Genomic DNA, 14128 nt, shown 5'->3' with positions numbered 1-14128 from the left:
GCCCCCGAGGAGGGAGAAGATGCTTGGCACAGCCCCACGCACTGGTGCCCCATGCAGTGCCTCAGTGACACCTTGCCAAGGTGGCAGGTAGCTGCTGCAGTCCCTGGTCCCTCAGCAGCTGCGCAGCCTCTGGGGAGCCACAGAAGCCACGTTGGCTCTGCCGACTGCCTGGGCACTGGCCTCGTGTCCCACCACAGGCAGGCGGTGTGCATGCTATGGGGCATCGCTCCTCCCTCACCCGCACCATGAGGCTGCCGAGGAAGCAGCTGCTTGGGAATTGCATCGGAGAGCTTCGGCTCATTAGGAAGCCAGCCCTGGAGGGTGGGGGGGGCAGAGACCCCCTGTCCATCAGCCAGACAAACCAGGTTGGCTGCACCAGCGTGTCCAAAGCCTTCACAGCCCTGTGCCCCAGCGAGCCCAGTCATGGCCCTGCTCTGCCCTCGGCCCGCAGCGACAGCAAGCCCCACGCCTGCCCTGCAGCCCCTGGGCTGCCCCTTCTCCCCTGCCAGCCCTTGCCCTGCCTGTGGGAGAGTCCAGCCCTGTTCCCCAGGGCGCTCCATCCTTCTCTGGCAGGTGCAGGCCCCAGTTTGGGAGTGCTCTGCAGCACCAGTGCTTCATTAGGAGCTGGTGGGTGCTCGGAGCCATGCTCCCCTCGCTGCCCACGCTGCCTGCGAGCGCTGGGGGCCCCCTTCGTTCTCTGCCGGGCGCAGGCAGGCTGCTCCTCGCCAAACCCCAGGAAGGAAGCGGAGCAATCCTGCCTGGCGCTGGCACCTTCTGCCGGCGGGGTGGCGGGGCAGCCGGCGCGCCGGCCAGCCCGCAGCCCTGCGGCCGGAGCGGGGATGTGTGGCCGGGGGTGCCTGACCCCCCCGGCAATGCCCCCCGGGGAGCCCCGGCGGGCGGGAGCGGGGTTCTGCGGCCCAGCCAGCACAGCCGCAGCGAGCACCGCTGCTCTCGCCTAGTGTGTCACATCAAACGGTAACGGGAAACTCACGGCAGCCTCCCGCGGGGTCACCCCGGGGAGGGAGCGGGGGTCGCTCTCCCCCCCCGCAGCCCTGTGCCCATCACCCCCCCGCCCCCAGTTACGGAGCACCCTGGCCCCGTCCCCCGGCTGCTGGGCGGTGGCTGGTGGAGGAAAGGTCGCGGTGGCACCGGGGCCGCCCGTGGCGGTTCCAGCTCCGGGGATGCGCCGAGGATCAGGGCGGGGCGGGGGGAAGGTGCCGGGGGCTGCGGGGCTGCCCCCGCGGGGGAGGAGCGGCCGGCCGGGGCGCGGGGCGGGGCGCGGCGGCTGCCCGTGCCGGTGCCGGTGCCGCACTACAGGTCCCGGCGCTCCCCGCGGCGGGGCGGGATGGGGCGGGCTCGGCGCGGCGGAAGCGGCGGCGGCGGCGCGGAGCGGCGGGGGACCCGGCGCGGCCACTGGTAACGGCGGGGGCCTGGCAGGCGGCACGGCCCGGCGGGGCGCTCGGGGCGGGGGCACAGCAGCCCGGGGGGCGCGTCCTGCCCGGTGCCCGGGCTGCACACTGTGCCCCTACCCCGCACTTCCCCAAGCCCTGGCCCAGTCCTGTCCCACAACCCGTTGTCCCGGCTCTGACCCCACCCCACCCCATGTCCCTGCCTTGTCCCCACCCCCTATCCAAGCCCTGACCCCAGCCCATGTTCCAGCCTTGTCCCCATCCCCTGTCCCAGCCCTGGCCCCCACCTCATGTCCCAGCCCTGACACCCACCCCCAGTCCCAGCCTTGTCACAGCTCCCTGTCCCAGCCCTGACCCCACCCCATGTCCCAGCCTTGTCCCCCACTCCCTGTCCCAGCCCCTGACCCCACCCCATGTCCCAGCCTTGTCCCCCTCTCTCTGTCCCAGACCCAACCCCCCTTTCTGTCCCAGCCCTGACCCTCACCCCATGTCCCAGCCCTGTCCCTGACTCCGCTGGCATGCAGCCCCTGGAGCACCCGGGTAACATGGCACGTTGCAGACCCCATAACTCTCCCCACGTTACTGAGTCACACAGCGATGCCGGCAGTGACAGCCCTCGAGGGCAGGGGAGTTATACGGCATCCCCGGGCACTCAGTGCACCGGGCTCCCATGGCTCGTAAAACACATGCCTGGTGCTCCCAGCCACTGGGTGCTGTTTTTCACAGCTGCCTGCCTGCGCTGGGTGTCCCCTCCATCCTTCATGCTGACTGTGGGGCTCTGTGTGCTGCCCGCTGTGGGGCTGTTGCAGCCCTGGGGTGGCCCATGGTACGGTGCTGGTGACCTGCTTCTGCCCCTTGCGTATTTTGAGGTGGTCACCCCGGTCACCTGCTTTCTGGTCCGAGCGTACTTCGGGGCTCTGGGCCTTGCTTTCCAGGCTGCTTCTGCCCACCGAGTAGCTGCTTGAGGTTATTTTACGTTCATTTTCCCAGACTGGGCCGCACTTTGTTTCATGCCTACATTTCCTGGATCCTTTGAATGATTTCTCTGCTCTGGCCAGTGTTTGCAACACCTCTCTGCTCAGTATCATCTGCAAATTTAATTACAATTCACTATTCAAGTGAAAGTTTTGGAGATGGTGCAAAACAATACCCTGAAGTTCAGCTAAATTGTGTCTTGCTTGCCTTATCCAAAAGCTTTGCCCAGCAATTCTTCTGAAATAACTCCCGCCAGGCAAGCCAACATCCTTCATCCAGGAGCCCATTGCGGTAGGTGTGCAGGCTCCTTCCTCCACCCGTTATACTCTGCGCTAGGGATGGGCACAGGGTTTATTCTGTGCCCAACACGAGTTTTATTTTCCTTTCTCACACAGAAAATCAGTGCCTCGTTTGTTCTTGCTGTCACCAGGGCCCTGGTTTCTTCCCGGCACCGCATGTGTGTCAGCGGGTTAATCAGTTCATCTTGGTGCTGGCCACGCTGACCAGGTGACCGTGTCTATGTGGAGATGCTGTTTTTGCTTTCCCTGCAGCTGTTTTTGCGATGCCTCCGCCTCATTTGCATTTTTCTGGTTAAAAACAGTAATTTTGCCCTTTTGAGTCATCTTTATTTTTGAGCCATCATTAATTTTCTCTCCCTCCTTGTTTATTAATAGATCTTTTCACTTTTGTGCTGATTCTGCCTGGGTATATTTGTAAAGTCCTTTGTATTCCCCTTAGCCCTCTGGCTGTTAACTCCTTCTGCTGGTTTGTTGTCCCTTTTCTCCCCTGCAGCTATGAGGGGACACTATTGACTTACAGATCCTCCTCCTGTCTGAAATGTTCCCCTTCTCTTGTTCCAGGTATCTCCTAGGAGCATCACAAATGAAAGGCACGATTGAAATCTCTCTTTTCTCAGTGCCTTTTCTGCCTCCTCGCCTAGCCAGTATTTGCTCTGGCTGCTGGAGAGCATCTTTCTCCTGGCAGCAGGGGACAGGGACGTCATAAAGCCCAGGGGACTGCGGGCAGCCATCGGACAGGATGCGGCTCTCTGCTCCTTGAAGCGCTTTGCTTCGCCTCGTGCCAGCAGCTCTGTGTTCTTGCCTTTGCTTTGCCTCTCCCTGCCATGTATCCAGGTCCTTCCCTGGCCCCGTTGCCTGCTGCATGAGCCAGGCAGGCTGGGCTGGAACTCTGCTGAGAGTAGGAGAGGTGCAGGGTAGCTGAATCCTCTGATAATCCTTACCCAGGCTGCCAGGCGCCGGTGTTGTGCAGTCGGCGAGCGTGCCACAGCATGTGCCTGGCATGGGATGAGCCCTGCAAGCGCCGGGTTCCCCAGTGGGGCTGTTTAGAATCTCCTTGTACCTGCCTTTTTATTAGTCTTGTTATTATATTTATTTTTTTTTCCCTCCAAAGAGCCCAATCTGCAGCAGGCCATAAAGAGTGACATTGCGGGTGTGCGAGCTGCATGCTGAGGCTGTACGTGGTCCCCCAAGGCTCCCGGTCCCCCAGTGCTGCCATCCCTGTTCACCGACAAGGCTCTAAGGTTATCTGCTCTATTGATGGGAGTATGGATTGAGTGGAATTAGAAACCTCGAAGGCTAAAAATACAGCTCCCTGCCAGGAAATGCGGCAGCCTGCTGGGAGGGCGCTGGGTGGCACCGAAACTTTTCCGGGAACTGGCATGCTCCATGTGAGCCCCACAGCAGAGCATCTGTGCCTGTCCCCGGGTTACCTGAGCGGGACCGTGGCCGGCATCTCTGCCTGCAGTGGGAGAAGGTGGCGGGAGCCCTGGCTTTGCTGTCGGAGCTGCGCTGTAGGTGTCCTCACCCGCCAGGCAAAGGTGCAGATGATGGAGGGAATTTGGTGATGCGCTGTGCAGTGTGAAGTAGCCTGTGATGTGGATAGCCCTGTCTTGCTGTTGTTGTTGGGGTCCTTCCCTGGATGGGAGGGGGAGAGAAATTGGGGAGAAAACACTGCCTGTTCGTGCTGCAGAGTCGCTAGAGGAGAAACTCAGGTGGGCACATCACCTGGGCAGCTGCTCTGAGACCTCGCAAACTCATGCCACGAGCGGTGTGTTCCTGGGGACGGTGTGAGGGGAGCCGCTGCCCGTGGGGAGCCCCAGCCACCTCCGTCCCACTGACCATGCCAGGCTGTGCTGCGCCGGGCTGGCAGGCATGACGTGCCAGGCAGCTGGGCAGTGCTCCCACCGCCACTCTTACCGTGGTACCGTGGCGTGCCCGGTCCAGGGCTGCCTTTCCCTGCTTGGTGCCACAATGCCAACCTGTTTTGCTTGCTGGCTCCAAAAAGCAGGGCAGGACCCGGGGCAGCATGGGCCCTTTTGGGGATGTGCGGCCGATCGCTGCCTGGCTTTGCGGGGCGAGCTTGGTCCTGGAGTCTGGAAGCGACAGGGTTGCCCTGCCCAGCGTAGTGTGAATGAGACCCGAAGCCAGGGCTGTTGCTCTGCCTCCTGGAGCATGAAATCGGTCGGTGCCGACGCGTGGCCATGGCATCGATGAAGTGTGTAATAGGCTGGGGGCAGGAGCGGTGATGCCCTGTGGGGGAAAAGCAAAGTGCTGCAGCATCCCTGGCAGCGTGGGCCAGCCACCACCCTGCCGTGCTTCTCCCCAGGCTGCAGGAAGCGGCTCTTCCCCAGCAGCGAGCAGCGGGCAGAGGCAAAGCTGTGCGGGGAGAGGATGCTCCCAGCACCAGCCGTCTGGCTAATGCCGCACCATCTGCTTTGGAGGGTGAGGCAAGGTGAACGGCAAGCTTTCGAGGAGCCCATAAATCCTGCGTGCGAAGGCTCTTCTTGGAGGTGACTTGGGATGTGTGTGGAGCAGTGCTGCTCCTGGCTGCTCCCTGTGCTGGAAATTCTCAGGAAGCGGAGTCTGGGCGGGATCAGTGATCCCACAGAAGGCGTTTGGTGATGTCCCATGGGCTGAGACTCTGGGCTTGCCTGGGAAAAGTCCTTTAGCAGAACGTGCTTCGGTGCAGCTGGAAGCTCTGCGTGGGTGGAAATGGTGGTGCCAGGGGGGCTTCCAGTGCCCCCTCCCTTCCAGCACCTAGGCTGCTGCTTGCTGAGAAAATGTATAACGCCTCAGTGTTGAAAAATGACTAATCCAGACCTTGGAGAGTTTGTAGGATACGTTTCTTTCTTGCGGTCGATAAAGATAAAGGGCATCGTTCTGCCAGCAAAATTAGCGTATCAAAGAGAGGGAAAAAAAATGACAAGTGCTGCGGAGACAGAAAAATGGTTGGGGCAGCCCCAGGATGGTGCCCAGCATCACTGTGGCACCTGTGTCTGCGCCTTGTGCTGCAGAAGTGTGCAGGGGTGCACCACGTTCCTGCCCACCTCTGCAGCACGAGGTGCAGACACGGGTGCCGCGGTGATACTGGGGAGCGCTGCCCTGCCCGGGCTTGCCGGTGGTTTCCAGAGAGCCGTGGGAGACCCATCCATCACGCCGAGGCAGCCGTCTGTCTGTCTGTCTGTCCATCAGGAAGAGGGGATGATGCCGTGCAGCACGGGCAGCCCCGGCCGCTTTCCAGCCGGTGGTTGGCCTCCCCTCGCCTTCCCGGCACCGCTGCCGGCTGTCGGTGAGGGGCCGCGGGGAGCGTTCGCGCCTCGGCCGGGGGCTGCGTGGAGGGGAGGCTAATGTACCGGAGGTGCCTCGGAAATGAGAGCCTTGGATGGGTTCCTGGCCCTATTGATCCGCCGGCAGTTTATGCATCCTGACATTCATAATCTCAGTCGGCGCTGATGGTCCAGATTAATGGGCCCGGGGGCTGTCCATCCGTCACTTCACATTAATTACTGAAGAGGTGTTTTTCCAGTGATTTACCTGACAGCGGCCCGTGATGAATCCCCCTAAACAGAGTGGGCAGTGATTAATCACGGGGCCCCGGCCCGGCCCCGCTCTGCCTTCCCCTCAACCGCAGCGCAGCCCCCCACGCCATCCGTCTCCATAAACCCTACCTGATGCATATTTATAGGGGCAGGGGGGCCTGGCAGCTCACGGCGTGCCTGCTGCTGCCAAAGATGATGAAAAATAAATCTCTGCCGGGATGGGGCAGCAGGTGAGTGGGGCTGTGGCATGCTGGAGTGGCAGCTGTGGTCCCGCTCCAGGGTGTCCCCAGGCTGGGGTGTGGTTTATGGTGCTCCGTGGCTGCCATGGGCTTCTCCGTGGTTTTTGATGCATGTATGGTTCTATGTCCTATGGCCCTATGTCCCATAAGGGCTCTATGTCCTGCTTCGGCCACAGCTGCTGGCCGCTGGGTCAGGGGAGGACCCAGGCAGCAGTTGCTGGAGCGAGCCAGGTGCCCTGGTGATGCTGGCAGGGTTTTCCTGCTTCCCCCAAGCCCAGTACATACGCCACCGAAGGCTTTAGGGCTGTGGGGTGCTCCAGCTGTCAAACCCCGTCTGCAGAGCCGCTACCGTGGGTGCAGTGTTGGGGCTCTGCTATCCATCACTGTGTGCCAGCTGCCGTGGGAGTGAGGGTGGGTGCCATGCTGGGAACCCAACCCACTGACCCGGGCAGGGGCTGCCTGCTCCTGCCCAGCTGTGGGGCCGTTGGGATGCGGGCAGGGCAGTGACGCTGTCTCTCCTTGACAGGGAGCAGTGGCACCATGCAGCAGGAGGCGGAGGGCAGCCGGCCGCGCCGCAGGAAGCCCGACTTGCCCCTCTACGTGCCCAAAGCACGGCGGGAGAGAGCAGCGCAAGTGGCGGGTAACACACTGGCTGGACCCCGTCAGGAGCCCAAGAACCACCGCCTGGTGCAGGACACTTGCTGGGGCAGTGGCGAAGGGCAGCGGCGAAGCCCCTGTGCCAGGACGCAGGTGGGCAGAGCATCAAGGAGGGAGAACAAGGTGGATTCTGGCCTGAAGGAGCCGCGGGCAGCTTCTGCTGGGCACTGCCGGAGACCGGGAAGCAGCTGTCCCACTGCACTGGAGGGCCCGGAGGCATCACCGAGTGTGCAGGAGCTGTGCCCGGATCTGGCTGTTGCCCAGTCCTGGGACGCACAGGACAAAGCATCCCATGATGAAGGACTTGGGGAGCTCGGCCATGGCCACCGCATGATGAGGACTGAGCCTGACCATCCATCCCCACCAAGTGCCCAGTCTGGGGCCGCAGAGGCAACCCCTGAGCCCAGGGGCAACCCTACTAGCCCAGCACCCCCTGCTAGCCCAGTGCTGGCATGTCGGACAGGGCCAAGTGGCATGTCGGAGAATTTGGGGGACAGCACCCCGGATCCGGCCGGGGACCTCTCCCAGCACCCAGGAGAGGGTGTCCTGCAGCTGGCAGGGCCGGAAAACCGGGGCAGTGTGCCTGGACTGGCATGGGAGCTTGCAGGTCCAAAAACCCAGGAGGAGGAGAGGGAGTGTGTGGGGTCTCTTCTGGCAGGGCAGAGCAAGAGCTGTGCCGTTGGGGTGCTAGAGGAGGAGAAGGAGGAGAGGTGGGGAGGCATGGCTGAGCTCGCTGGGGAGAGGGCCTTGGATGCACCAGGAGGAGCCAGCTGCAGACCTGGGTGCTCGAGTGGTGGTGCGGGTGATGCACCAGTGCTCCCAGTGGAGAGCACCCTAGGGCAGGGCATTGTCAGTCCGTCCCAGCTCCCATCTGGCAAGGAGGAGAGCACTGCCAGTGCCAGGCATCCTGGCGGGGAGGGCGACCTGATGCCCGCTGCGGAGGGAGCGGGCAGCACCTCTGCCTGCACAGATGGTAGTGCTGGGGCTGAGAGCAGCCGGAGTGCTGATGAGGAGCCGGTGAGCGGTGCATGGGAGGGGGCACCCCTGGAGAGCCACAAGCTCCTGCCACCCCTGGAGTTGCTGTGCCGTGGCGTAGAGGAGCTCTTGCCCACAGCCTGGGCTGAGGAGCTGGCGGGTGCAAACAAGGACGTGGACTTGCCACAGCAGCACCAGTGTGACCAGGAGGCTGAGGAGGAAGAGGGAGGTTTCCACAGCGATTCCCCAAAGGCAGAGCAGACCAGTTCCGGGACCCCGAGCCAGGCCAGCCCAGGTGCCGAGGAGAGCTGGGACGCACTGTTCAACGACGACGGGGACTGCCTGGACCCACGCCTACTGGAGGAGGTATGTCCTGCGAGCCGGCACCTGTGGGGGTTTGCAGGGATGGTGGCTGCTGCCTACTGGGATGTGGGGACGGGTCCATGGCAGTCGGCTGTCCCTGTGTCCTCCGGGGTGGGTGCATGGTGGGGCAGGCTGCACCCGGTACACGTGACCAGCCTGGCTGTGCTGCCTGCTGTCACCGCCAGCCATCCCCAAGGGCATGAACTGCCTGCAGTTCTGAAACACCTGGGACCTCCACCTTCCCCCCTGGCTGGTTCCCATCCTGCAGTACTGGTGAAGACTGGGGGAGAGCTTTCCTCTATAGTACATAAAGTGCACCCAGTAAAACCTGCTCGAGCGCCATAAACCGCAACTGCACCCTAGTGAAACCGGGGCTGGTGATAAAGAAATGGGCTGAGACGTATGGGCTCCCATTGAAATAGCAACGGGAAGTTTCCTCGAAACTACGGCTTCTTAATCAGCTGTGGCTCATTACCATCCCCTCCTGCACGCGTGCGGCTGAATTTACAACAATTAGCTGCTTAGCACCGGGACCCACGCCGTTTTCCTGCCATTCGCGAGGAAAGCTCGGCTTCTGCAGTGAGGCTGGATATCCCTTATTGCATTTTAAATCAGTAGCATCAAACCGGTAATTTTCTGAATGACATTAATGTGCCCAAAGTAACAAACAGCGCTAATATTGTTACAGCCAGCGTCCATCCACCCCGGGCTGGAAGCAGGGTGTGAAGTGGCAGATGGTGCCTGATAACAGCTTCTGGGAGGGGATGAGATTAACTCAGGAGCATTGTTACTGGGGAGCACTGGTACCCACCTCGTCCATGGGGCCATGTTTGGGCTGGTGTGCCTTCACCAAGCCCCATGTGAGGCTGGGACAGGGTGTGGAGTGCACAGAGCTTGCCTCCGGGGCTGCTCGGAGGGAGATGTGGAAGAGTTTTGGTACCCTCATCCCTGCCTGGCTGTGTTCCCCCCAGCTCCAGGCAGGAGGTTGTGGTGAGCACCGGTGTGAGGAGGACAGTGCTGCCGCTCCAGTGTCAGCTGGCAGACGTGCTGGCACTGGCTTTCCATGGACTGGGATGGCGGGCATGGCTTTGTCCTCGGGCACAGCGGAGCAGCTGCCTGGCCCCGTGGGGAGGCAGATCAGGGAGGGCCTGTGTGATGGTGCAGCTGTAGGATGCTGTGGGCAACGTTGTGTGATGCAGCACCAGTGCTAATTGTGAACAGCTCTGGAGCATCCATGTTAGCTCCCCTGTGCACAAGCTCTGAGCAAAGTTTGAGCTTCCCAGGGAGCTTCCGAAAATGAGTGAATAAGAACCTGAAAAAGGGATTTATCTATTAAAAGTTGACATCTTAACCCCCCTGCAGATTCCCATGCCGAGCTTGGAGCTTCCCAAGCCCTCCAAGCTCTCGGCAGGCAGACGCAGCTGCTCAGGAGGGTGCAGGCTCTTGGGGAGATGGAGCTGTTCTTAATTAACAAAAAAGACGAGAAAATTAGTAGTGTTCTTCCTCATAACCAAATCCTTATGCGCTGCAGATAGCTGGCAGAGAGCAAGATTTATGACTTTCTATATGGAGGAGAGATTTCTGATAGCGGACAGCTCTTTAATCTAGCAGGAAAAAACACCACAGCGAGATCCATTGGCTGGAAGCTGAAACCAGACAAATTCAGAGAAGAAATCAGTTTGAATGCAGAGTGTAATTAAGCACTGGACCATTTCCTTGCAGGCTTGGTGGACTCTCCATCAGCTGCTGTGGCGGGGTGGGGACCGTGGTGCGTGCGTGCTGGCACATGCCTCCCCTCTGGCTCTGGAGGTGTGCTCCCGGCAAGCGAGCAGGGGCGTAAGCAAGTGGCCACGGCCCCTTCTGATATGCTTCAGCGAGAGTGCATCTTTCCAGAGCACCGAGGCATGACAGACAGGCTTCATTTCCTGCCTCCGCTATCTGTCTGACCATCCATTAGCAGACCCTTCCCAGTGCCAGGTGCCTGCCAGGGCTGGGGTCCATACTCCATGCTCCCTGCCCTTCCCCACAGCTGGGGGCAGTGGGAACCCTGTGTGTCCGGGCTGGCAGCACGGCAGGACCTGTTGAGCTGTGCCTGCCGTGCGGCTGAGCCCAGCTGCCAGACGGCTCCTGTCCTTGCCGCCCCGCCACACTTGGTGATTTGTGAAGGTCAAGGACCGCTCTGGCACTCTGTGCTCCTGCTCTCTAATCATCTTCCCAGCGCCTGGCACCACCCGATTGCTCTGCTCCCTCAAGCGGCACCACAGGGCGTCATCCTGCCCGGGGATGGCTCCTTCGCCTCCCCCAAGCGGGCAGGGGTGCCTGATGAGTGCGCTGTCCCGCACGGGGTGCGCTCAGTTAATGGGTGATGGTGGTGGGGCAGGCGGCTCTGCTGGCAGCCCTAGCCTGTCCCGTGAGCTCCATAACTCAGCTCTACCCTCCACCGGCATCCAGCCGCCCTGGCAGCACCCCCTCACCTGCCGTGAATCCATCTTCCCCATAAAATTGTCGGAATGAGCACTTTTTATTGACTGAGCTGGCTGGGATTTATGGACTCTAACCTTCCAGCCGTGGTGTGCTCTGCTACGATCGCTTGGGGGATCGGGCTGGGAACCTGGCTGAGTTATGTGCCCGCTCCCCAGCACCACACCAGCCCCATGCTCTGGGGGGGGACTGGGGAGCCCCCACTGGCTTTGGGCTGCTCCTGGCCCAGTGTCTCAGCCAGACCAGGGCCGTGAACCCCCCTTGGCCTCCGGCACGGTGCAGTTTGGAAAGCAGGGGTGCAGTAAGCGATGCAGGGTGGCCCACTGGGCAGAAAGTGCTGCAGGGTGGCCCATCAGCACTGCTGTTGCAGGGCGGAGGGGAGCAAGGGGGCAGCTGCACCCCTGTGTCACGGCAGTGAGAGACTGCTGCCCATGTTTTAAAATAAAGGTTAAAAAATGGGAGAGGTAGAAAAGCGCTACAGCCGTCATCTTTTAGGGCTGGAGAAAGTGCCCCGCTGTGAGATACTAAAGGCGCACAACCCGTTTAGCTTATCAAGACGAAGATTGAGAAGGGACTTGATTAGTGTGAGTAAGTGCCGTCACGGGGAGGGGACTGGTTACTGAGGGCTCTTTAATCCAACAGAGAAGCAGAACAAGAACCGCTGGCTGGAAAGCGAAGCCGGACAAATTCAAATGAGAAATAAGGCATAAATTTTTAGACGCACAGGTGATTAACCACCAGAACTTGCTCCTCAGGGGAGCACGGGCTCTTCCATCTTGGCGTCTGGGGTGCCGATGGGCTGCTCTGGTGCATGTGCTGCAGCTGGGGCATGTCGAGCCCGGTGCTCCCATGTGGCGGGCAGACGTCAGTCTTTCCTCCTGGCCTTGCTGTCCTGCTCCTTGTTGTTCGCCAAATGTATTTCAGCGCATCGCTGTGGAAGGAGGGGTGTGTTTGGGGGTGCACGCGCTGTCTCACTGGTGCCATTCTTACCGTGTCCCCAGTGGGACTGCAGAGCATGACAAGTGAAGGGATGCTGGTAATGGGAACAGCAAGTGCATGGCGTGAGAGCACTGGTCGATAACTCCTAATATCTCAATGCCATGAATCCATCTGCAGTGCTGGGGCGGGGCGCGGGGGCTGGACCACTTCCCAGGGAGGCTTGCCATGGATCTGGAGCTGGAGTGGGGTGAGCGGGCATGGGTTGCTCAGTGCTGTGCCTCTCCCATCCCTGCAGCTCTCGGGAGGTGAGAAGCACCGGGAGAGCCGACAGTCACCCCGCTTCGACTACTATGGGGCTGAGCCCACCGCACTGGACCTCAGCGATGCCGAGCTGCCCCACGTCATTGAGATCTATGATTTCCCCTCGGATTTCCGCACTGAGGACCTGCTGCGTGTCTTCTGCAGCTATCAGTGAGTCTGCTGGCAATGTCCTGTTCCCAGCACTGGGGTCCCTGGCTTGGGCTCTGCTCCAAACCCCTGCCCACCTGGTGCCGATGCCTTGCTGAGCTTCCCTCTCTCTGGCAGGAAAAAAGGCTTTGATATTAAGTGGGTGGATGATACACACGCCCTGGGCATCTTCTCCAGCCCCATAACAGGTATTGCTCCCGGTTTGGCTGGGGATGGGCAGAGGGGAGGCGTCCCTGCCTCTGCTGTGGCCAGATCCTGGGCATAGGGCTGGCGCCACACACGGACACCGCTGCTCTCTCCCTGCAGCACGCGATGCCCTCAGCACCAAGCACCTGATGGTGAAGACACGCCCGCTCTCCCAGGGCACCCGCGCCTCTAAAGCCAAAGCCAGGGCGTACGCCGGTGAGTGATGCTGGCCCGTGCAAGCTTGTGCCATGGTGCTTGTGCTGCAGCATCTTCATCCCTATAACTGGGGAAGGACAGGGCAGCCGGCACGGCTCCACAGCACTTAAGTACCAGATGCCCCGTCCCTCCTGGGATGTCCCTACTGATGTCCCCCATCTCTGCTCACCCAGACTACCTGCAGCCAGCCAAGGAGCGCCCTGAAACATCGGCTGCCCTGGCCAGGCGGCTGGTGATTGGTGCCCTGGGGGTACGCAGCAACCAGACGCCAGCCCAGCGAGATGCCGAGCGGAGGAAGCTGCAAGAAGCCCGGGGTGAGATTTGGATATCCGGGAGGGCTGCTGTGTGGGGGGACCCTCTTCGTGGATGCCTCTTCTCACAGGGTGCTGGGTGGGAAGGGGCTGTGCCAGGGTGGGCTCCAGCCACCTCCTTGGGGAAGTGGGTAGCTGTGGGGTGATGGGGATGTGGGGTTGACCCTCCTCTTGTCTCTGCAGAGAGGAAGCGCCTGGAGAACAAGCAGCGGGAGGATGCCTGGGAGGGTCGGGACTGAGCCGGGAAGCTGCACCTTCAGCCCCACTGGGAACCCCCCTGGGGCACCCTGCATCTTAGAGCTGGGACGGATGCCGCACCGCATCTAAAAGCACTGGGCTGCTCCCCCAAAAGGGCTGAGCAGGGCGTGCGCAGGCTGGTTGGTGCATGCGGATGTTGTCGCCGTCAGGCAGCGCTGCCCATTCTGCCCAGGGCAGGATCCCTGGTGCTGCCTGCTGCAGTGAGAGCAGCTGGTGGAACGCAGGGAGCTCGGCAGCGAGCATGCGGGGCCGTGCGGGGCGGCCCTGGCCACCTGGCAGGGCTTTGTGAGCGAGAGTTTCTGTCCTTTATTTTGCTAATAAATACCATTTATTTTACTGTGCCTGGTCTGGATGTAGCTCTCCATGCTCCCGCGTGCCAGAGGGGCTTTGCATGCCAGAGGCTGCTGTGCATGGCCCCCGCCACCATGGGGATGTCCACCCCTCCCAGGTGGTGAGTGTCCCTGGCGGGGGGGGGGCGGGGGGGGGGCAGGGGGCGCAGGCAGGAGGGGTCGGGCAGGGCGGTGGGCAGGAATGTTCTGGCAGGGACCCTGTTTACTTCCATGGAACAGCTGCAGCCTCGAACAGCGGGGCCCTTGTCGGTGCGCGGGCAGGGCCCCGTTCCCGGCCCTGTGCAGGGCTGTGATGTGGCGGCGCTGCCGGCGCTGGCGGGCTGGGGGCTTCCTGCCCTGCCCCGGGGTGGGCGTGCAGGCAGGCAGCTGGGACCTGCCTTTGGCTCCTCTGCTTTGCATCGTCTCTCAGCATCCGAAAAACAGCCTTGTGTGCCTCAGCACTCCCACCCTATAGCCCCCCAAA

At 61.5% G+C, this 14128-nt stretch overlaps 1 protein-coding gene across 1 annotated transcript; it reads left to right on the top strand.

The window, feature by feature from the left end:
- Window positions 1-1372: 1372 nt before the first annotated feature.
- Window positions 1373-13656, top strand: R3HCC1L (R3H domain and coiled-coil containing 1 like). Its single transcript, XM_074830066.1, has 7 exons — window positions 1373-1416; window positions 6988-8459; window positions 12172-12347; window positions 12462-12532; window positions 12651-12746; window positions 12920-13060; window positions 13241-13656. Exons 2-7 carry the CDS (start codon window positions 7002-7004, stop codon window positions 13294-13296), a joined length of 1998 nt encoding a protein of 665 aa, XP_074686167.1. The 5' UTR covers window positions 1373-1416; window positions 6988-7001; the 3' UTR covers window positions 13297-13656.
- The last annotated feature ends 472 nt before the right edge of the window (window positions 13657-14128 follow it).

Source organism: Strix aluco, chromosome 7 (genome assembly GCF_031877795.1).
Source record: "Strix aluco isolate bStrAlu1 chromosome 7, bStrAlu1.hap1, whole genome shotgun sequence".
NCBI classification, from domain to species: domain Eukaryota; kingdom Metazoa; phylum Chordata; class Aves; order Strigiformes; family Strigidae; genus Strix; species Strix aluco.
The sequence above is the reverse complement of the archived record's forward strand: the minus strand, read 5'-3'. Positions and strand labels throughout refer to the sequence as shown.